This window comes from Vigna unguiculata, chromosome 4, assembly GCF_004118075.2.
Source record: "Vigna unguiculata cultivar IT97K-499-35 chromosome 4, ASM411807v1, whole genome shotgun sequence".
Lineage (NCBI taxonomy): Eukaryota > Viridiplantae > Streptophyta > Magnoliopsida > Fabales > Fabaceae > Vigna > Vigna unguiculata.
The window spans coordinates 17,672,427-17,693,473 of record NC_040282.1 but is presented as its reverse complement, the minus strand read 5'-3'; the positions used below and the strand labels follow the sequence as shown (position 1 = coordinate 17,693,473).

At 38.1% G+C, this 21,047-nt stretch overlaps 2 protein-coding genes across 3 annotated transcripts; both read left to right on the top strand.

Moving 5' to 3' along the window:
• Nucleotides 1–3,940: 3,940 nt before the first annotated feature.
• Nucleotides 3,941–20,688, top strand: LOC114181715 (UDP-N-acetylglucosamine transferase subunit ALG13 homolog). Of its 2 annotated transcripts, none has more exons than XM_028068247.1 (4): nt 3,941–4,086; nt 4,181–4,377; nt 4,769–4,865; nt 20,187–20,688. In XM_028068247.1, the coding sequence occupies exons 2-4, from the start codon at nt 4,198–4,200 to the stop codon at nt 20,441–20,443; spliced, it is 534 nt and encodes a 177-aa protein (XP_027924048.1). In that variant the 5' UTR covers nt 3,941–4,086; nt 4,181–4,197; the 3' UTR covers nt 20,444–20,688. The 2 variants fall into 2 exon arrangements, with proteins under 2 accessions (XP_027924048.1, XP_027924047.1); XM_028068246.1 differs by having other exon boundaries at nt 3,941–4,090.
• On the top strand, nt 7,674–12,122 carry LOC114181714. The gene has a single exon (XM_028068244.1). The coding sequence runs from the start codon at nt 9,592–9,594 to the stop codon at nt 10,612–10,614; it is 1,023 nt and encodes a 340-aa protein (XP_027924045.1). The 5' UTR covers nt 7,674–9,591; the 3' UTR covers nt 10,615–12,122.
• Nucleotides 20,689–21,047: the final 359 nt, after the last annotated feature.

Below are 21,047 nucleotides of genomic sequence, written 5' to 3'. Positions count from 1 at the left end.
ATTATATAAGTAAAATTTTGCTTATCCCTATGAATACTATTGTTCAAAATAAGCATGCTTACCATATGTAAATACATTTAATTATGAATAAGTATTGATATTCAATTAAAAATATATGGTAAAGAAAACTTTTGAATATATTTGATATGCTTTATTATAAATGAATTATGTTATTCTAAAACTTTATCAACATTATTAATATTCTTTCATTTATAATATTATTTGTGTTATAAATTTTAAGTTAAACATAGAGAATTTTGTTAGTCAAAAAAATACACAAAAAGTAGTTGTCTTTTTCCTGTTGTTAAAATGTATATTTTGTTTAAAGATATAAAAGTTGACTTTTTCGAGTTATATATTCTAGAAACGTAATTATAAACGTATTAGAACGAAAAATGTTATTATTACTTTATAATGTTTATATTTTGATATGACTTAGTTACTTGTGTCTATTGTAACGTTCCATTTAAATAAATAAACTTACTTCAATGACACGTCACACAATATAATAATAAGAGCATAGATGCAGAGTAGGAACTCCCTCCTTAAAGATATCCAAGAGTTATAAAAGAAAATCCTAGGACACACCACGATGCCAGACAAGACAAAGTACGAGGTCTAAAAATAACCAGAAACACAATAAAAATCAAATAATACATGGGCCATGGCCCTAGCAAAAGACATGAAAAGAGAAACCCAAGTCCAGTCGACTAAGCAGCGGAACCATCACCTCCCTGTTGACCACGGGTGTTCCTCGCATTTGCTCACATCAACAAGTTGACGATCATCGCAAAAGAGAGAACCACACAGCAGAACACACAACAAAACAGAAAGATAAACTAGAGCCAACAATATTTTTATCATACAATTAGATACACCTTCACAATCCAATACACCTATATCATCCAATCATGTTATCACATTTCAATCAATACACTAAGACTCGACTCGACTCATCCGGATACATATAATCTGGTCGGATTCAGCGGATGCTTGCACTTGTGGTGGATACCTCTGCTCACCCCGAGCTATGTGTTACAAGTGTTACAATGAATCCATTCCCTCACGCACAAGGTTAGCCCTTAATGATTTCCAGGCCTCCTACTACTCTCACCACAAGAGTCAGTCCGCTCTAAGTGAGACTAACTGACTCCTTAGAGCGTCAGGATGCAACCTTACCTTGAATCCTTACCAGAACATATAGATGGGGCACCACCATGGACACCCACTAACATGGCCATGGAATTATGTCCCGACCACTGAAGCGCGACCCTGAAAGTCTCACCTAGAGGCTCCAAGGAATTACGCACTGACACAGACAAATCATAATCAAACCCGTACTATTTAACATGCACATGTATATATATATATATATATATATATATATATATATATATATATATATATATATATCATGTCAACCTTTACAATCCATTCCACTCATCCTTCACAAATCACAAATGCAGGAGTGTATTTTCTACCAGCACCATGCCACATTCATTGATCCACTTTCACTCATGTCTCATGTCAAACCCATACCAAAGCCATCATTTTAATTCCATGAAGCACCCCATACAAACATCATGCTCACCTCATGTTAAAACTCATGAATCGTAATTCCATCTTATTCATACAAGGTCACTCAATTCATACAATTCATACCCAAGGTAAAGCATAATAAGCCAAACATACAGTTAAGGGCCCAAAAACATGAAAGGTACAGTTATATAGAGAAGTCCCGTGCCAGTCTCGCTCAAGCCGTAAGGCTCGCTTAGGCGAGATTGTCATCAGGGAAACCCTACGAAACTCCCGGATTCTCGCTTAAGCGAGCCGCTACTCGCCTGGGCGAGCATATCCCTTGCCCAAAAAAGGGCTTCCTCGCTTGAGCTATGCCTACAGCAACATACCTCAAACCCCTACGCGTCCTCGCTTAGGCGAGCCTCTCTCGCTTGAGCGAGATGGTGTCTCGCTCAAACGAAAGCTCTCCGCCTGAGCTCGAGCTCGAGCGCGAGTTTGGGTTTGTTTCTGCAAGTCTCGCCTGGGCGAGGCCTGGTCGCTTGGGTGAGAACGTCGGTCCTCGCCATTGTTCGCCCTGCACAACCATCCAAACACACTCCAAACAGCAGCATACATTCATTTAATATTTCACAATGACACCACACTCGTACAAAGCATAAAAACAGTGGCAAAATGTGCGAGAAACAGACTTTAACAAAGATCCCTAGCTTCCCTTACCTTGAATGGGCTAAAATAAGATCACAACACCGAACAACGGAACACCACGACTCTAGAAAGAGATCACAACAGTGTAAAAGTGAAGCGGTCAGAGTTAAACGGGTTTATCAGTACAAACCCTAGCTGAACTTACAAGGAGTACGTTGAAGGAAGAAGAGCATGGTTGAGATCAACTTACATGGACGGAAGAGAGCTTGTTTGCACTTGGAAACGAACGAGATCCAAAACCCTAGCAGAGGAAAAACAGCAGCCGCTCAAAGGGTGGAAGGGTTCTGTTTTTTGAAAGTGAGCACAAAGTTTAAGTTTAAGGCAGATTAGGTCTGATCTTCCCCTTTGGGCCAGCCCTTAGGCCCAACAAGATTAGGGCAACTCTTAAAAAAAAGGCAGAAAATAAATGGGTCTTGCATCTATAATAATTATTTTTCAAATTAGTTTATAAATTATCCATAAAACGCTTAATATGTAAATTTATGCAATCATTTATATATTGTTATCAAGTCATATTATTTACACAATTCAAGATTTAGTAGAGTATGAGACAAAATTTTGGAAAAATAAATAAAAACTAAACACATTAAAAAAAAATTGATGATTAGATTATCTTGGTCCGAGGAGGTAGAGAGATTTAAACGAGGAAGTGAAAATAATATTGAGATACCATGATATCACGAGATCTTTTAGTTAAAAGTAATAAATTTAGAAATATTGATAAACATGTATGCTAAAAATATATTTGATTCTTTGATCGTCCATAAAGTTTTAAATACGACAAACCACTTTCTAAAATTGAATTTTATCTTTTTCTTCGTTACAAGTCATTATTTTTAAAATAAAAAAAACACAAATTTTGTTTTATTTACATTTTTTTATTTAGGTACCAACTAATGTCATTTTGTTAATGTTTCAAAGCCTATGATTAGATACACATTTCAAACTATTTTAGTTAATTCTAATTGATGTAACGAAATTAAATTCATGATTAAGAGAAAATATTATAAATTATAAATATCAAAAACAATTTCACATTAAAATTTATATATATTATAAATTATAAATTCTAAGTCCATTTAGGTATAATTTAATTTTTTTTTCTTTTGGTATTAAGAAAAAGTTAGGAATTAAACCATTAAAATCATTTAATTATTATAGTCATAAAATAATTTTAATTCAGTATTAAATATAATTTAAATTTGTAAAACTTATTTATATTTATGTACTAAAATAGAATATTTAATAATATATAAATTATTAATTGTTACTATATTTAAATTTAAATATTTTATTTTGATCGACTCAATTATCGTACATTATTTAAAACAATTATATAATAAAATATGTTTTACTAAAAAATATACGAAAAAACTTAAATATATTTTTATAATAAAACATTTATTATTTAAATTTACAAAATAGAATATTTATATTAAATTTTAATTATATTTTTATTACTATAAATTTATTTTACAAAACATATTTTTCTATTTTGTAAGTCCCGTTGCACGGGTTAAAATATTAATATTATAAAAGAATGTTTATTAGTGTTATTATATAATTATTAAATAATTAAAAATAAATCCTAATTCTTAATTGAAATCTGAAATTAAAACACCTAATTCCAAAACCGTCAAATTCAATTAAAATAATAATTAAATAATTAATATAATATAATTAATATTATATTACATTCCTCTCCTAAAAGCTACAGAACAATAAAATTAGTTTCCTCCACAATCAACAGTTTTCTTCCCCAACTAAACCCTGCAGCACAACAACGGAGACCCGATTGAGGAGCGGCAAGCGAACGACGGCGATCGAACAACGGCTTGGTGAGCCCGGCGATTAAAAACCTACGTAGGTGAGTTTTCTTCAGTTTCTCACACCAAACTACTGTGGTGGCTGCCGTTTTCAAATTCTCTTTAAGCCTAATTGTTGCTTCTGATGTCAGCACATTGGAGTAGCTAAATGGGGAACGATGAAGGTTGTGATAAGCAAAAGAGAGTGGTTTTTGTGACTGTAGGGACGACCTGTTTTGATGCTCTTGTGAGAGCTGTGGATTCCAATATCGTTAAACAAGCCTTGTTTGCTAAAGGATACACCCACCTTCTTATTCAAATGGGTCGAGGATCATATCTTCCCACAAAGGTACTTTCCCCTTTATGATTTCTTTCCATCCTGAGAAAAACTCATTTGATACTTTTTGGTTGAGAATTTCTTTTGTAATAGTTAAATTATAAATCAATTTGTGCTGATGGGGGTTGTGAAATTCTCACTTGATCGTTTCTTGAATCAACATTGCAAGCTACTTGCTTGAAAAAAAGGTTTACATATCATTGGTTATTAGATAAATATGTATGGATATTGTAACAAACTTAATTTAAGCAAGCTGACATCTAGTAACTGTATGCAAAAAAGTTTAACTAATTCCAAAAATGGAGGGAGATAACAATTTGCAGACTTTATTATTCTCTTTTTCATGGTCTCGTTTACTAAGTGTTTTCGTTCTTATTATTAACATTTTCTTTTTTATTTGTAGTCTGAAGGAGATGGTGCTCTGGCTGTAGACTACTTCACTTTTTCATCCAGTATTGCAGCTCATCTCAGATCAGCTTCTCTTGTCATTAGCCACGCAGGTATGTTGGTTACAACTAGTCTATTGCATGATTTTTTGTGTATTCTTATGTCTATATTGGTAGAGCTTATCATGTACGTTGTCTTGGTACCTAATTCCGTATTCTGCTATCGTATCCATGTAGATTAATCAGCTTTCAGTATGAATGTTTTTGTGTGTATGCCTAACTTTTCCTTGACTTTATCAGTCTTATTGATTTTGGCATCTCTATTATTGGTTCTTATCAAAGAGTGACCTCTTTGTGGAAATCTTCCTTGACTTATCGGTCTTATTGATTGTGGCGTCTCTATTATCGGTCCTTATCAAAGAAGGACTTCTTTGTAGCGGATCTTACTTATCGATATGTTAGATCGTAATGTTCTTCCATCTCTGCTTATTCCGCATTTTTTATAATTATAAAAATTATAAACTATGATTTATCTTTTTTATATTTCATCTAATTTTCAAAAATTAACAATGATCGTCAACTTTCCTGAATAGGATCGTATCACACTTTATGCCAATGACTTGATATCCTCTAGTAAGAAAGATATGATCCTATAAGATTAATGATATGGTCAAGATATTTGTGATTATAAAGATATGATAAATATGTTCATGATCTTAATATGTATAATTATAAAGATGTATTTCTTATTTATGTAATTATAGCACTCCCCCTTGAGATGGTGCATGTAAAATTATATGTGCTCAGCTTGCTGCTAATGTGATTGATCCTTGGCCCTCTTTTAGAGATTTGGTGAATTTGTCTCTAGAGTCCAACTTTTCTCTTATGAAAAAGAATGACGACCTACCACAATATTTGTTGTTCTTTCATGAAAGACAATATTAGAGGTAATACGTAATGCTAGTTGCTTGTGACATGTAAGGTGCATTTGAGAATTTTCTTCAAATTTAAGGTCTTCGAGAATTTTCTTCAAATTTTGTTTGTGGATCACATTCATCAATGTGCATGTTTTGGCATTCACCAATTATAATCTCATTCCATCCTAGAAATCCCCTGCATACATAATGAGCACCTAAGAATGCAATTTGCTTAATATAAGAGTAAAAACAAATAAAAATATGCAGGGTAACGGTTTAAATAATATGTCAATTAACTAAACCTAAATAGGAAGAACACTAAAATGCTTGGCCTCAATGCTATAATATAAAACACCCATCTGAATCCCTTTATTAGAAGCTTAAAGTCCAAACTATTATTGAAGCATTGGGTAAGTGCTCTGAACTATGAAATAACACCTGTTGGGTTTCCATTACAGCTGGAGTAGCATTAATTCTCTGAATGAGCAACTTTTCTTTGGTAATGTTGTTTATCCTTTTCCCTCAACTCCTTATTACAAAAGTGCTGTCTAAAACTGCATGATTAAGAGGAGAAAATATCTAATGGTTTTCGCAATAAGTTCACAAACGGTTTCTAGAACATTTTTTTAATGGCCAAGAGAGGCAGTGCACAAGTAATAGAAAGTGACAATCAACACCTTTTTTTCTTTTTTATATTAGATCACCCGTAACTTGAGTTATGTCCAATTTTTCAATGCAAATTGCAAAGTGTTCCACTAAACAAACAAATGTTTACAAGTACTGGTATGTGGTTTCCATTTTCAATTACTTCTCATATCTATGATTTGATTTGAAGAACACAATCATATGTTATTTCTTGTAATCAAACTTTTCGCCCTTAAATAGCGAAGGTTTGTTTGCAATTTGTCTTTTGTTCTCCATTGTAGCTAGGATCATTACATCTTGCCCTATAAAGAACTAACCCCAAGAAGTTTGCTTTGGGATATGTTAACTTTAGAAAGGGGAGTGGGTTCAAATAGAGCTAAAAGGTCACCTTTGAATATTTTTGCAATATGTTCTATTAGGGGCTTAAAAGTTGGTCATCTGAAGGTTTTCTGAAACATTCACCAAAGCTTTTTTAAAACATTTTATTGCTGGCCATTGGCGAAGAGAAGCAATGTGCAAGTAATAAAAAGAGACTGGTCATTTTTGTTTTTATTCTAGCTCATTCTTAACCTAGGTTACATCCTATTCTTCAATGTTGTAAAATGTTCCACTGAACAAATAATTGTTTACAAGTATTTTTCACTACCACTTTTGGCATACATGTGCACAAAGTCTTTCCAGTATCCGCTCAAATTTCCATGTGTTTAAGTACAAGTACACAACAACAACTCTCCAGGATAAATACACATTCTCTCTTGGCTATAAGATAAAAAAAATGTTATGTAAAAGGTTTCATTCTCAGCCGATTGGATATCAAATACAAGAACACCTTTTTGTAAGAGATTAACTTAACACATGAAAGATTTACAAATATGAGCACTCCTTTTACAAGTTGTCTAGAAGATGCTCCCACCAAGCACTTAGAAACTTGAAAGAATGAAAGAATACATGCGTATGCACATAAGTTTGTTTCTCGATGTTTTGTTCCAAGTCTTTATGTGCATGAATTTGTAGGTATGAGTCCTTCCCAGCCAAACATGATGAACACTATGGCAATAGACTGGTTATTGTAGAGACAACGGTTCTGTGGAGATTATTCTATAAGCACGCTTATCTTTTATACACACCCATCTACCGATATATACTCCTAATGATTTCTTTTTATTGTATAACCGCTATGCTATTTTTAATTCAATACTTGTAACACGTAATCAGTTATTTTCAATGACATGTTCTTGTTGATTACTACCACCAGTCCATTATTAATGAATCCTTTCCTAATTCACTTGGATCTCAACTCATCATCTTAATTAGTAGTTGCTAACCTACTTGATTCCTTGGGCCTATTTGATGTTAGCTTTCCCCAATTTATGTTCTGTTTCAAGCACAAACTTGGTTAATAAAACTATTAGTTTTTATTGTTGATGAGAGCCTAACCAACGGAAGGTGGCGCCCAGCGAGAGTGACACGTCTTGAAAGCTTCACCTATGTTTTTTATTTTTTGTTTTCTTTAATTAAGGGTTGTATTTAGGAGTTAAGCCATGTTTAGTTTGACCTAATTTTAGGGCAACTTACTCTTAGACTATAAATAGAAAGTTTCCTTCTTTGTAAAGAGAGATTTGGAAGATACATGAAGGGACATTGTTGAGTGTTTTCTCTTGTGTATGTGCACTCGAGTCTTATCTTGAGCAAGTGGCTTAAGTGGCGACTCCTCCACTTATCTCATGGAACCTATTAAGTGGCGTGGAGAGGAGCACAATTCCATTTCTTCGTGGCTGTCTTCACTTATCTTGCAAGCATGCAAGTGGCGTGTTAAAGCTGTTGCACTTATCTCGGATGGCTATTCGAGTGGCATGCTGAATTTGGATTTGCCCACTTATCTTGGCTTTATCCCCAAGTGGCGTGGCTTCCTTCGCTCGCTCCATCTTCCGATCGATTCACGTTTCGACGTCATCCCCTACTCCATCCCACTCATGTTTTAGGGTTTATTCATGTTTTAGGGTTTGTTTCACATTCTCCTTTTGATTTTTGTGTTTCAGTATGTGTTTGTCGTACTCTTCGTCCACCCCTTTTTTGTTTGCATCCATTCACGAACCCTCAGTTCACATGTTCCCCAAATTTCGAATCTCGTCCTACGTCATTTGGTATTCAGAGCTTAGGTTTTGATGAATTTGTGGTTATCTGAAATTGGGGCATTCGTGTACTGGTTCCTGATTGATGCTTTAGACATTCAATTTTAGTTATGTTCGTGTTTTCAGTTCACTTGCGGATCGTAATCCATTTTCTACTCGCGTGATTAATTTTGTTGAGTTTTTGTTTTTCTTATTTTCATCTAAGTGCTTCTTTTGGTAATGTTGTCTTGTGCCTTCAGATTGTTTAGTTCTGCAATTGTTGCCTTCAGATTGTTTAGTTCTGCAATTGTCTCGTATTCGGTGTTTTTACATATGTGCTTAATTTCATTCTGTATAATTGTCTTGTGTGCAGTCCAGGTGTTTGATATATTGTGTCATTCACGTTACCTTGAACAAACACCTCTAGAGACCTTAAAAGTGCTGTGTTTGCTTGTTTTAGGTGCTGTTTTGTCCCTGTTAAAATCCTTTCTCTTATTCCTTTTGGTATTGAATTGCTCTGGTTTTGTCTGCCCTAGAGATTGAGGTGGAGTTGTTCCACTTTTTCTTGAGACGTTAGCTCAAGAGATTGGCCAAGTAAAGAGATGCATTCTGGCTTGTGGAGAGAAAAGAATTGAGTGAACCGTACCCCACACCTGTTTGGCCGAGAGATACATTTGAGAGAGTGTGTTTTGCCTAAACTAGTTTTCTGTGTTGTAGCGTTAAAGATCTCTTTTTGGAGTTTTCTGGTGCATGATTGTTTTTGAATGTTGGCTGGTGATAGGTTTAGAATAGTTTATAAAAGGAGGGAAAAGAGGAATAACTGAAGGAGGGAAAAGAGGAATAACTGACTATGACAATTATAACCTCTGTAGAGTAATTCTGTTTTCGTTTTTTTAAAACTGTCTTATAACTGATTATTATAAATAATCAGAGGTTATAGGAAAAAGGCAGTTTTGGTTTTTCCTGAAAGGATTGGTAGGAGAGTGAGGATCTCTCAAAGCTTCCTCAGTTGTAATCTTGAGTTCTGGCTTCTTCTCTTTTGGCACAAGCAGTGTTGTTCAATAAAAGTAATCAAGAATTAATCTTGATTGTTCTGTATTACTAATTGTCCCTATCAATTGGTATTCAGAGCGCCTTCTGGGTTCTGTGGGAAGGGTTCGTTAGAGCATGGTCCATACCAGAATGGAGTCACGCATGGATGGGGTTGAACGCATGGTCCAAGAAATGGCTCAAGATCGGGACAGACAGGAAAATGAGGCTCATCAACGGTTCCAACGTTTAGAAGACATGATTCGTGGTCTTACAGTGGTGGTGGAGAAAATATCGTCAACAGGAAAATCGGATAGTGATGACATTTCAGTCACAAATGGAGTACATTCTTCTTCTTTGTCCAGATGGAGAAAACTGGATACTCCAGTTTTTATAGGAGAGGATGCTTATGGCTGGACCAATAGGTTGGAGCGCTATTTTCGTTTAAAAGCGGTAACAGAGGACGAAAGGATGCAGGCAGTTCTTATTGCTTTGGAAGGAAAGGCTTTGAATTGGTTCCAATGGTGGGAAACGTGTAATCCCAAGCCTACATGGGATGCTTTCAAGATTGCAGTGGTGCGCAGGTTTCAACCAACCATGTTGGATAATCTGTTTGAGGTTTTGCTTGGCTTAAAACAAACAGGTCCGGTTGAAGAGTATATTGAAAATTTTGAACAATATGCTGGGTTCTTGAAAAACGTGGAGCAAGATTATTTGGTAGGCATTTTCTTGAACGGGTTAACAGAAGGTATCAAGGCGGAAGTGAAGCTACATGAACCAAAAAGTCTTGCTGAACTAATGATGAAAGCTAAAATGGTGGAGGAAAAAATTAGAGTCACATCTAAAAGCGGCCTTACAGGGGTTAGCAGCAATATTTCAGGGGCCAAACCATATTCAGCCACCAGAACCTTTTCAAGAGAAGGCAGTCACTCGGTCGCTTCTAGTACTACCAATAAGGAAAAGGGGGAGAGCAGTGAGGTGTCTATAAGAAATTCAGGGGGGCTGCGACAACGAGGAGCCCCTTTTCGAAAATTATCTGATGCAGAATTGCAAGACAAGATGAAAAAAGGTTATGTTTTAGATGTGATGAGAAGTTTGGGCCTCAACATGTCTGTAGAAACAAACAGTTGCACATGTTACTACTGTCAGAAGACGAAATAACTGAATTGGGGGAATTCCAACACCACACAGCGACAACAGAAGATACCTTGAAGGACACAAGACAGGTTTTACAGTTATCCTTGTGTACCATGGCTGGTCTCACTACCAAGAAGTCTTGGAAACTTTGGGGTAAAATTGGAGAGGAAACAGTGATTGTTTTGTTGGATTATGGAGCTTCCCACAATTTTATTTCAAATAATTTGATTGGTAGATGTGGGTTGCAGACAATGGCTACTCCCTCTTATGTGGTGGAAGTTGGAGATGGTAGAAAGATTGAGTGTCAAGGAAAATGTGCAGATTTTATCTTGGAAATCCAAGGATTACAAATTCAACAAGACTTTTTCATTTTTGAGATAGGTGGAGCTGATATTGTGTTGGGCTTAGAGTGGTTGGCCAGTTTAGGGGAGGTTAAGGCAAATTTTGGCAACTTAAAACTTACCATTGGTGGAGGGGACCAGCAGCACATGGTAATGGGGGATCCTGCTTTATCCACTACTGCAACTTCATTTAAAAGGTTGATACATGAATTGCAGCAAGGGGACCAGGGGTTTTTGGTGGATATGGTTCAGAATCATGACGTTGTGGATTCCACGGCTTGTACAAAGGAAGTGGAGCAAGTGTTGGCATCCTATGGTGTGGTTTTTCAAGAGTTCCAGGAATTACCTCCTACCCGAAAACAAGATCATGCTATTCATCTCAAGGAGGGAGCATCCATTCCAAACTTAAGACCATATAAGTATTCACACTCACAAAAGAATGAGATTGAAAGATTGATTGGTGATATGCTGAATGTTGGTATTATTCGGCCTAGTATTAGTCCTTATTCCAGCCCTATTATCTTGGTGAAAAAGAAAGATGGTGGATGGAGGTTTTGTGTAGATTACAGGGCTCTTAACAAGGTAACCATTCCAAATAAATTTCCTATTCCAGTCATAGATGAATTATTGGATGAACTGGCTGGTGCAACTATCTTTTCTAAGCTAGATCTCAAGTCTGGTTACCACCAGATTCGTATGAAAGAAAGTGATATTGAGAAGACAGCTTTTCGAACCCATGAGGGCCACTATGAATTTCTAGTCATGCCTTTTGGTTTGACAAATGCGCCAACAACATTCCAATCTCTAATGAATGAAGTTCTCAAGCCTTTTTTGCGAAAATTTGTGTTGGTGTTTTTCGATGATATCTTGGTTTACAGCACTTCTATGGATCTGCACCTCCAACATTTATCACAAGTTCTTCAACTACTATGTGATCATCACTTAAAAGTTAATAGAAAGAAATGCAGCTTTGGCCAAGACAACATTGAATACTTGGGCCATGTGATCTCGGGAAATGGGGTATCTGCTGACCCTAAGAAGGTAGAAGCTATGTCTAAATGGCCTAGACCGAAGGACGTCACTGCTTTAAGAGGTTTTCTTGGTCTCACGGGTTACTATAGAAGGTTTGTTCGAGATTATGGTAAAATTGCACAACCTCTAACACAATTGCTTAAAAAGGAAGGTTTTGTTTGGTCTAATGAAGCACAACACGCCTTCGAAGCATTGAAGACTGCTTGTCTCCCAATTATCCACACTAGGGGTGCCGATTTTTCCAAATCTTTTGTGGTTGAGACTGATGCTTCCAGTAAAGGGTTAGGAGCTGTGTTATTACAAGAGGGCAGACCCTTGGCCTTTTGGAGCCAAGCCTTGACAGAAAGGGGTCAAAGGAAAATCAGTTTATGAACGAGAACTCATGGCTATCGTCCAAGCTGTGCAAAAATGGAAACATTACTTGATGGGTACTCACTTTACCATTGTCACTGATCAAAAAAGCTTAAAGTTTTTGAATGATTAAATTGTTGACAGAGGAACAATTTAAATGGGCTTCGAAGCTCATTGGGTTGGATTTTGACATCAAATATCGACCTGGGAAGGAAAATATGGTTGCTGATGCATTATCCCGACAAGTCTTCTTTAACATTTCTGTCCTACAACCTCAAGAGTGGGAAGATTGGGATACAGAAATACAAAAGGATGTGAAAATGAGCACATTATGCAGAATTTGTTAGTGGATCCTACTGCTCATGCCAGTTTCAACTAAAAAAGGGGAAATTGTACTATCAAGGCAAACTTGTTTTGCCTAAACATTATAGTAGAATCCCTACTATCATTAAAGAGCTTCATGAATCTCCATTAGGTGGTCATAGTGGCTACTTTCACACTCTTAAACGAATTGCAGGTGTTCTATATTGGGAGGGCATGAGAGGAGATATTAAGATTTTGTGATGCAGTGTGACACTTGCCAGAGGAATAAAACTGAGACTCTAGCTCCTGCTGGTTTACTACAACCATTGCCAATTCCAACTCAGGTTTGGAGTGATATCTCCATGGATTTTATTGGGGGTCTACCTAAAGCAAAGGGGATGGACACTATTCTTGTAGTGGTCGATCGCCTCACTAAGTATGCCCATTTCTTTGCTTTAGCACATCCTTATACTGCTGCAGATGTGGCTGCCATTTTTGTTAAAGAGGTGGTTCGGTTACATGGGTTTCCTTCCACACAATTGTTTTAGATAGGGACAAACTGTTTTTAAGTCAATTTTGGAAGGAATTGTTCAAACAAGCAAGTACAAAGCTCAAATACAGTACATCATACCATCCCAAACGGATGGTCAAACGGAAGTGGTTAACCGTTGTTTGGAAACTTATCTAAGGTGTATGACAGGATCTCAACCTAAGTTATGGCCTAGCTGGTTACTTGGGCTGAATTCTGGTTTAACACTAATTACCATGCCTCTTCAAAAATGACACCATTTAAAGCTTTATATGGTCGACCCACCTTTGCTTTTGAAAGGGACAACCATTCCTTCTAAAATAGAGAGTGTCAACCAGTTGCAAGATGAACGTGATGCGATTTTGAAAGCTTTGAAGTCCAATCTCTGTCGGGCTCAAGAGCAGAATAAACTTCAAGCCAACAAGCATAGAAGAGAGTTACATATCAAATTGGTGATTGGGTGTTCCTTAATGTTAGATGATATAATATTGTGTTTAATAGTTGGGCTCAGCCCATTATGTATTTCTGGGATTTGGCCCATTATCAATATAAATAAACTGTCCTTTGTGTAGGGTTTACACAAGGGAGATTAATCCCAAAACCCTATTTCATCTTATTTTACATGGTATCTAGAGCTTAGGTTAGTTTACTACAGCCACCGTCCCGCCGCCGCTCATTGCCGCCGCTTCTGTCGTCGTCACCGTCGCCTACGCCGCCGCCGCCGCCGCCGCCGTCGCCGGAGCTGCAGTTTCGACCGACGACCAGACGGTTTTGTTCGTCTCGGCCAGGCGACTCCAACGCCGCAGAGATCGCCGCCATCGGAGCTCTCACGCGCCTCCACGCGCCGCCGCAAGCTCCGGCAGCCGCCACCTCTCCGCCGCGCGTGACGGCGCGTCGCCGGTCGTTTTCTGCGCCGATCAACTTCGCCTGAATCGCCTTCTTGAGCTCTTTCTGAATCTGTGGTTGTTGTTTCAATCGGAGCACCTTGAATTTTTAGGGTTTCTCCCTCTATGGCTTCTTCCGCTGCCAATTCGAGTGTGTCATCTTCAAGCACTCCGCTGTCTGAACCCTCTGTTTATACCAACTACGTCAATGTGCATTTATCCATTGACAAGTTGGATGGCACAAATTACGCGACATGGGCATCCGATATCAAACTTTGGCTCAAGAGTCAAGGATATGAAGATCATCTCACCCAGAGTGTAACTACAGTTGCTGCAGATGAAGTTTCCCGCTGGACGAAAATTGATGCCCAATTATGCATCGTCATTAAGTCCACCATTAACTCTTCGCTGAAACAAATGTTTCGTTCATATGAAACATGTTCAGACGTTTGGGCACAGGCCAAGTTGTTATACACCAATGACACTCAGCGTCTTTATGGTGTTTGTCAGGATCTTTTCAAAGTTGTTGCTCCGCAGAGTCCTGGACCCATGGCTGAATATTTGGGCAAAATTCATGCCCTTCTGCATGAGTTTAATGAGTTATTGCCTCCGGCCTCCACTCCAGCTGAAGAACTTGAGCAACGGTCAAAGTTCTTTATGTTATTGGCATTACATGGTCTTTCTGATGAATATTCCCATGTTCGCGACCAGATTTTGGGGTCTCCTGTTGTGCCCAACTTCACTGCTACTAGTTCTGCCCTTTTACGTGTGCCAAGAAAACAAATCATTGATACATCTACTTGTGCTGATGATTCCTCAGTCTTGGTCTCTCAGCGGGATGATCGCAATCGTTCTCGCAAGCCGGGAAAGGGACGACCCAAGTGTGACCATTGTGGCAAATTAGGCCACAAGATTGACAAATGTTATGCTCTACATGGACGTCCTCCTCGGTCTGCTGCAGTAGTTCACTCTGATCCTCCTCCCCGATCAGCGACTGTGGATCCTGCTTCATCTGATACCGCAGGGCACCCTGCCATTTTCAACGACTTTCTCAAATGGTATGAGGAACGTCAAAGTTCTAGTTCCACTACATCTGCCTCTGTTGCACGCACAGGTACATCATTCGTTGGCCTGACTCACTCTGATTCTCTTGGTCCTTGGGTTCTTGACTCAGGCGCCACAGACCATATTACTGGTAACAAATCTTTGTTTTCTTCTTTGTCTTGTCCGGATCATTTACCCTCAGTTACAATGGCTGATGGGTCTAGAGTCTCATCTCATGGTGTTGGTACTGTTAATATTTTTCCATCCATATCCATTGATCATGTTCTTTATGTTCCTGGGTCTCCATTCAATTTATTATCTGTCAGTCGACTAACTCGTTCTCTTGATTGTATTATTTCCTTTACCAAAGATTCTGTTTGTTTACACGACCGGAGTTCGAGACACATGATTGGCACCGGATGTGAGTCTCATGGTCTGTATCATCTTCGTCCTCCTTCACATGTTGGCGCGGCTATGGAATCACCATCCCTTCTTCATGCACAATTTGGTCATCCCAGCCTTGCCAAACTGCAACAACTTGTCCCCAGCTTGTCCAAGTTATCTAGTTTGTCGTGTGAGTCTTGTCAATTAGGAAAGCATAGTCGTAGTTCGTTTCCTTGTAGTGTCTCACAACGAGCTTTGTCCCCTTTTGCATTAGTTCATTCGGACATTTGGGGACCTAGTCGTGTTAAGTCTACTTTAGGTTTTCAGTATTTTGTTACTTTTATTGATGATTATTCAAGATGTACTTGGTTATATTTAATGAAAAATCGTTCTGAGTTGTTCTCTATTTTTCAATCATTCTTTCATGAAATTAAAACACAGTTTGGGGTTTCTATTCGAAATTTGCGGAGTGATAATGGTCGTGAATATCTCTCTCAATCCTTCAAACATTTTATGGCTTCTCAGGGCATTCTTCATCAAACATCATGCGCTTATACACCCCAACAAAATGGAGTGGCTGAGCGCAAGAATAGGCACCTTATTGAAACAACTCGCACTCTTTTAATTCATGGTGCAGTTCCTTCACATTTTTGGGGTGATGCGGTTCTTACTGCTTGTTATCTTATTAATCGCATGCCTTCTTCAGTCTTGCATAACCAAGTTCCTCATTCTATTTTATTTCCTCACGACCCTCTTCACCCTTTACCTCTTAAAGTCTTTGGGTCCACATGTTTTGTTCATGATTTTAGTCCTGGCTTGGATAAGTTGTCTCCGAGAGCCCACAAATGTGTCTTCTTAGGATTCCCCCGCTCACAAAAAGGGTATAAGTGTTTCTCTCCTTCCCTCAACGTCATTTTATCTCCGCTGATGTCACCTTTGACGAGTCTTCTTTTTACTTCACACACCCCTCTTCTCGTTGTGAGCCACCATCTACTACTATAGATATCCCTGTTGTGTGTGATCCTCCTAGTGTGCCCACTTCCAGTGCCACCTCGGATTCTCCTCAGCCACCTCCGAGTGTACCTATTGCGGATAGACCACCTCTTCAGGTTTATAGCAGAAGACATCGTTGCCAACCACCAACTCATGACTCACATCAAGTGCCGAGTTATTTGTCTCCTCCGGTTCCAACAACTGAGTCTGATCTTCCCATTGCCCTTCGTAAAGGTATGCGTTCTACCCGTAATCATTCCCTCATTATGCTGCTTTGAGTTATCATAGAATCTCTCCATCTTTCTATACATGCCTTTCGTCTATTTCCTCTTTGTCAATTCCAAAATCTTTAGGTGATGCATTAGCCCACCCTGGTTGGCGTCAGGCCATGCTTGATGAATTGAGTGCTCTCAGGCATAGTGGAACATGGGATCTTGTTCAATTACCATCCGGGAAATCTGTTGTTGGTTGCAGGTGGGTCTATGCTATCAAAGTTGGCCCTGATGGCACTGTTGACCGTCTCAAAGCTCGCCTTGTTGCCAAAGGTTACACACAGATCTTTGGTTTGGATTATGGTGATACTTTTTCTCCAGTGGCCAAGATGGCATCTGTTCGCTTATTCATTGCCATGGCTGCTCTTCGCCAATGGCCTCTTCACCAACTTGATGTCAAAAATGCATTCCTCAATGGCGATTTGAATGAAGAAATTTATATGGAGCAACCTCCGGGTTTTGTTGCTCAGGGGGAGTCTTCTGGATTGGTTTGTCGTCTTCACAAATCTTTATATGGCCTAAAGCAGTCTCCTCGGGCCTGGTTTGGAAAATTCAGTAGTGTTGTTCAACAATTTGGCATGTCTCGCAGTGAAGTGGATCATTCAGTTTTTTATCGTCACTCCAGTGCTGGATGTATCTACTTAATAGTGTATGTTGATGACATTGTTCTCACAGGAAGCGACAACCTTGGCATCTCCCTCTTAAAGCAACATCTTTGTCGTCATTTTCAGACCAAAGATCTTGGAAAACTCAGGTATTTCTTGGGTATTGAAGTAGCACAATCCAATAGTGGTATTGTCATATCTCAGAGGAAATATGCATTGGATATTCTGGAGGAAACTGGATTAATGAATTCTAAAGCAGTAGAAACACCCATGGATCCTAATATTAAACTTCTACCTAAACAGGGGGAGCCTTTCTCAGATCCTGAACAGTACAGACGGTTAGTTGGAAAGTTGAATTATCTTACTGTTACTCGTCCTGATATTTCCTTTGCTGTTAGCGTGGTGAGTCAATTCCTTAATTCCCCATGTGAAGAACATTGGAATGCAGTTATTCGCATATTAAAGTATATCAAAAGCTCTCCTGGAAAAGGTTTACTATATGATTCCAACTCTGATACAAAAGTTGTATGTTATTCAGATGCTGACTGGGCAGGATCTCCTTCCGACAGAAGATCTACTTCCGGATATTGTGTCTCAATTGGTGGTAATTTGATCTCTTGGAAGAGCAAGAAACAAAGTGTTGTGGCAAGATCTAGTGCAGAAGCAGAATATAGAGCTATGGCTTTAGCCACATGTGAACTTGTTTGGCTTAAGCAATTGCTTCAAGAATTGCAATTTGGAGATGTCACTCAAATGACACTCATATGTGACAATCAGGCTGCTCTTCATATTAGCTCTAATCCTGTCTTTCATGAGAGGACCAAACACATTGAAATTGACTGTCACTTCATTCGAGAAAAAATCCTATCCGGGGACATCAAGACCGAGTTTGTCAATCAAGTGATCAATTAGCAGATATTTTCACTAAGTCTCTTCGAGGACCTAGAATTGATTATCTTTGTAACAAGCTTGGTACATACGATTTGTATGCACCAGCTTGAGGGGGAGTGTTAGATGATATAATATTGTGTTTAATAGTTGGGCTCAGCCCATTATGTATTTCTGGGATTTGGCCCATTATCAATATAAATAAACTGTCCTTTGTGTAGGGTTTACACAAGGGAGATTAATCCCAAAACCCTATTTCATCTTATTTTACACTTAAAATACAACCTTATAGGTTTAAATCTTTGGCCAGACGACCTAATGAAAAACTGAGTCCTCGTATCGACGGGCCATATCAGATTTTGGAACGTATTGGTCCAGTGGCATACAAACTACTCCTTCCAGCCCACAGTCGTATTCACCCAGTTTTTCATGTATCCTTACTAAAGTCTGCTGCCACGGCTATCCCCACATCACAACCTTTACCCCCATGCTTTCTGAAGATTATATATTGGAGGTGACACCTGAGAAAGTGTTGGATACTCGCCAGGATGCTAAAGGAGATTTGGAGGTTCTTCTAAAGTGGAGGCATCTTCCAGATTTGGAAAACAGCTGGGAGTCTGCCACAACCATCCAGCAAGAGTTTCCAGACTTTCACCTTGAGGACAAGGTGAATCTGCAGGGGCGGAGTAATGATAGGTTTGGAATAGTTTATAAAAGGAGGGAAAAGAGGAATAACTGACTATGACAGTTATAACCTCTGTAGAGTAATTCTGTTTTCGTTTTTTTAAAACTGTCTTATAACTGATTATTATAAATAATCAGAGGTTATAGGAAAAAGGCAGTTTTGGTTTTTCCTGAAAGGATTGGTAGGAGAGTGAGGATCTCTCAAAGCTTCATCAGTTGTAATCTTGAGTTCTGGCTTCTTCTCTTTTGGCACAAGCAGTGTTGTTCAATAAAAGTAATCAAGAATTAATCTTGATTGTTCTGTATTACTAATTGTCCCTATCAGCTGGTTTCACTTGGAGACGTTATGACCCTGTTTTGAGTTGGTGTTGTAAGTGAATTACTCCATGGCTGTTTATTTGGATGCATAGCGTGTGTTTGTGAAAATGGTTCAGAGAAATTACAGCTTTGACTTGTTCCAGCATGGTGCAACTTTGGTTTCTTTGGCCACGTGAACCAATTGATGCAGCAGCTGGACCATTCCACAAGAGGGAAGCGGTGTGTTGCAGTGGGCATTGAATTTTGTGCAGCAACCACCTTCATTTATCCAAAGCTGGGACAATAACGTGAAATTGGAGTTAGAAGTGCTAAAACAGTTTGGACCAACTGCAGCAGCAGCAGCGAAACGGTGCAAAGGGAGTCCGTCAATTATGCAGCAGCTTTCCTTTTTTTTTTTCCCTTTCGGTGCAGCAAACAAACTGGTGAAAATAGTTGACAGTTTTTGGATTTAATTGGTGGCAGCACTCATGCAAGCCAAGCAGTGTAAATTGGTGTGCAACGTGGTGGCCAAGAAGTATAATTGGTTGCCAAGAAGTATATGGAGAACACCAACATTGTTAGTAAACGAGTTCCTTTTATTCCTAATTGTGTGCTGCCCACACCAGCTGTATAGTATTCAATATCAGTATTTCCTTCATTAGTCACGAGATTTATAATGGATTTGATGAGTATTAAGAGTCATTTTGTTGTATCTTATTTAAAATGGATTTTTGAGGTGTAGGCACTGATGTTTATTCCATTACTAGCACTATTATTACTTTCATCAAACTCAACACTTAAATTTGTTGTTGTATTGTGATTAAGCTGGGAGAACATCATTCACATAAAAGAAAAGGACAATGCATAATAAGACAAAATTTTAAGTAACCTCTGTTGTGTTATTGTCAAGTCAAGGGTTAGGTAATCTCTATTTTTCTATTTTTATTGTTTGGGACCTGGTAACTTATTGTAACTGCGAATTTATGCAGGGTCCGGTAGCATATTTGAGACGTTGCGGCTTGGCAAACCTTTAATAGTGGTTGTAAATGAAGATTTGATGGATAATCATCAAAGTGAACTAGCCGAAGAACTTGCTGATAGAAAACATCTGTATTGTGCCGGTCCTCAAACACTCCAGCAAACTATTACGGATATGGATTTAAGTTCTCTCTCTCCTTATTCTCCAGGTGATGCTACACCGGTGGCCCAGCATATAAACAGTTTCCTTGGTTTTCCTGATGACTGATCTATAGAGCCTTTTTGCCCCTCTTTTGTGGTTAAATGCCATTGGGAAGGATGATAATGAATTTTTATGATATTTTGATGCCATAAATATTTTGGTCATATGAAGTGAATATTAGGTTAGTGTAAGCAATGTACTTGTGACACTTAATAGGGATGATATTCAATTTTGGTAACCTTCGGATGCATTAAATATTTTCAGTCTTAGTGTTGAATTGAAGAGCAATGCACATGAGGGTTGGTATTAAAGTTTTGGTCATCCGGGTGCCGTGAATATTCAGTTTTGGCGTTGAACTGAATATCATTTTCTATGCAAGCAATGTATATGTATTCCTGCACACTCTTTAGTTAGTTTTTATTATACACCAGGGAAAGAATCAAATATTAAATATGGGTAACACAATCTTAATTCTTAGTAGGTGAGTATATTTCTAATTCAAATTTGCATCTTATTTACATATTATGAGGTGATTATATTTCTATTTGATGTTAGATTTTTAACATATCCATACCTGTGGATAGTTTAATAAGAGTTTAGCTGGCGAAGTATAACCATCCCAATAAACTTGAATACGATAGAAACGGTAAGACTATAATATTATCTTTAT

Coding starts and splice junctions, on each gene's coding strand:
- LOC114181714 (XM_028068244.1), top strand. CDS start 9,592: ATGGTCCATACCAGAATGGAGTCACGCATGGATGGGGTTGAACGCATG.
- LOC114181715 (XM_028068247.1), top strand. CDS start 4,198: ATGGGGAACGATGAAGGTTGTGATAAGCAAAAGAGAGTGGTTTTTGTG. Junction 4,378..4,768: donor GATCATATCTTCCCACAAAG/GTACTTTCCCCT, acceptor TTTTATTTGTAG/TCTGAAGGAGATGGTGCTCT. Junction 4,866..20,186: donor TCTTGTCATTAGCCACGCAG/GTATGTTGGTTA, acceptor GAATTTATGCAG/GGTCCGGTAGCATATTTGAG.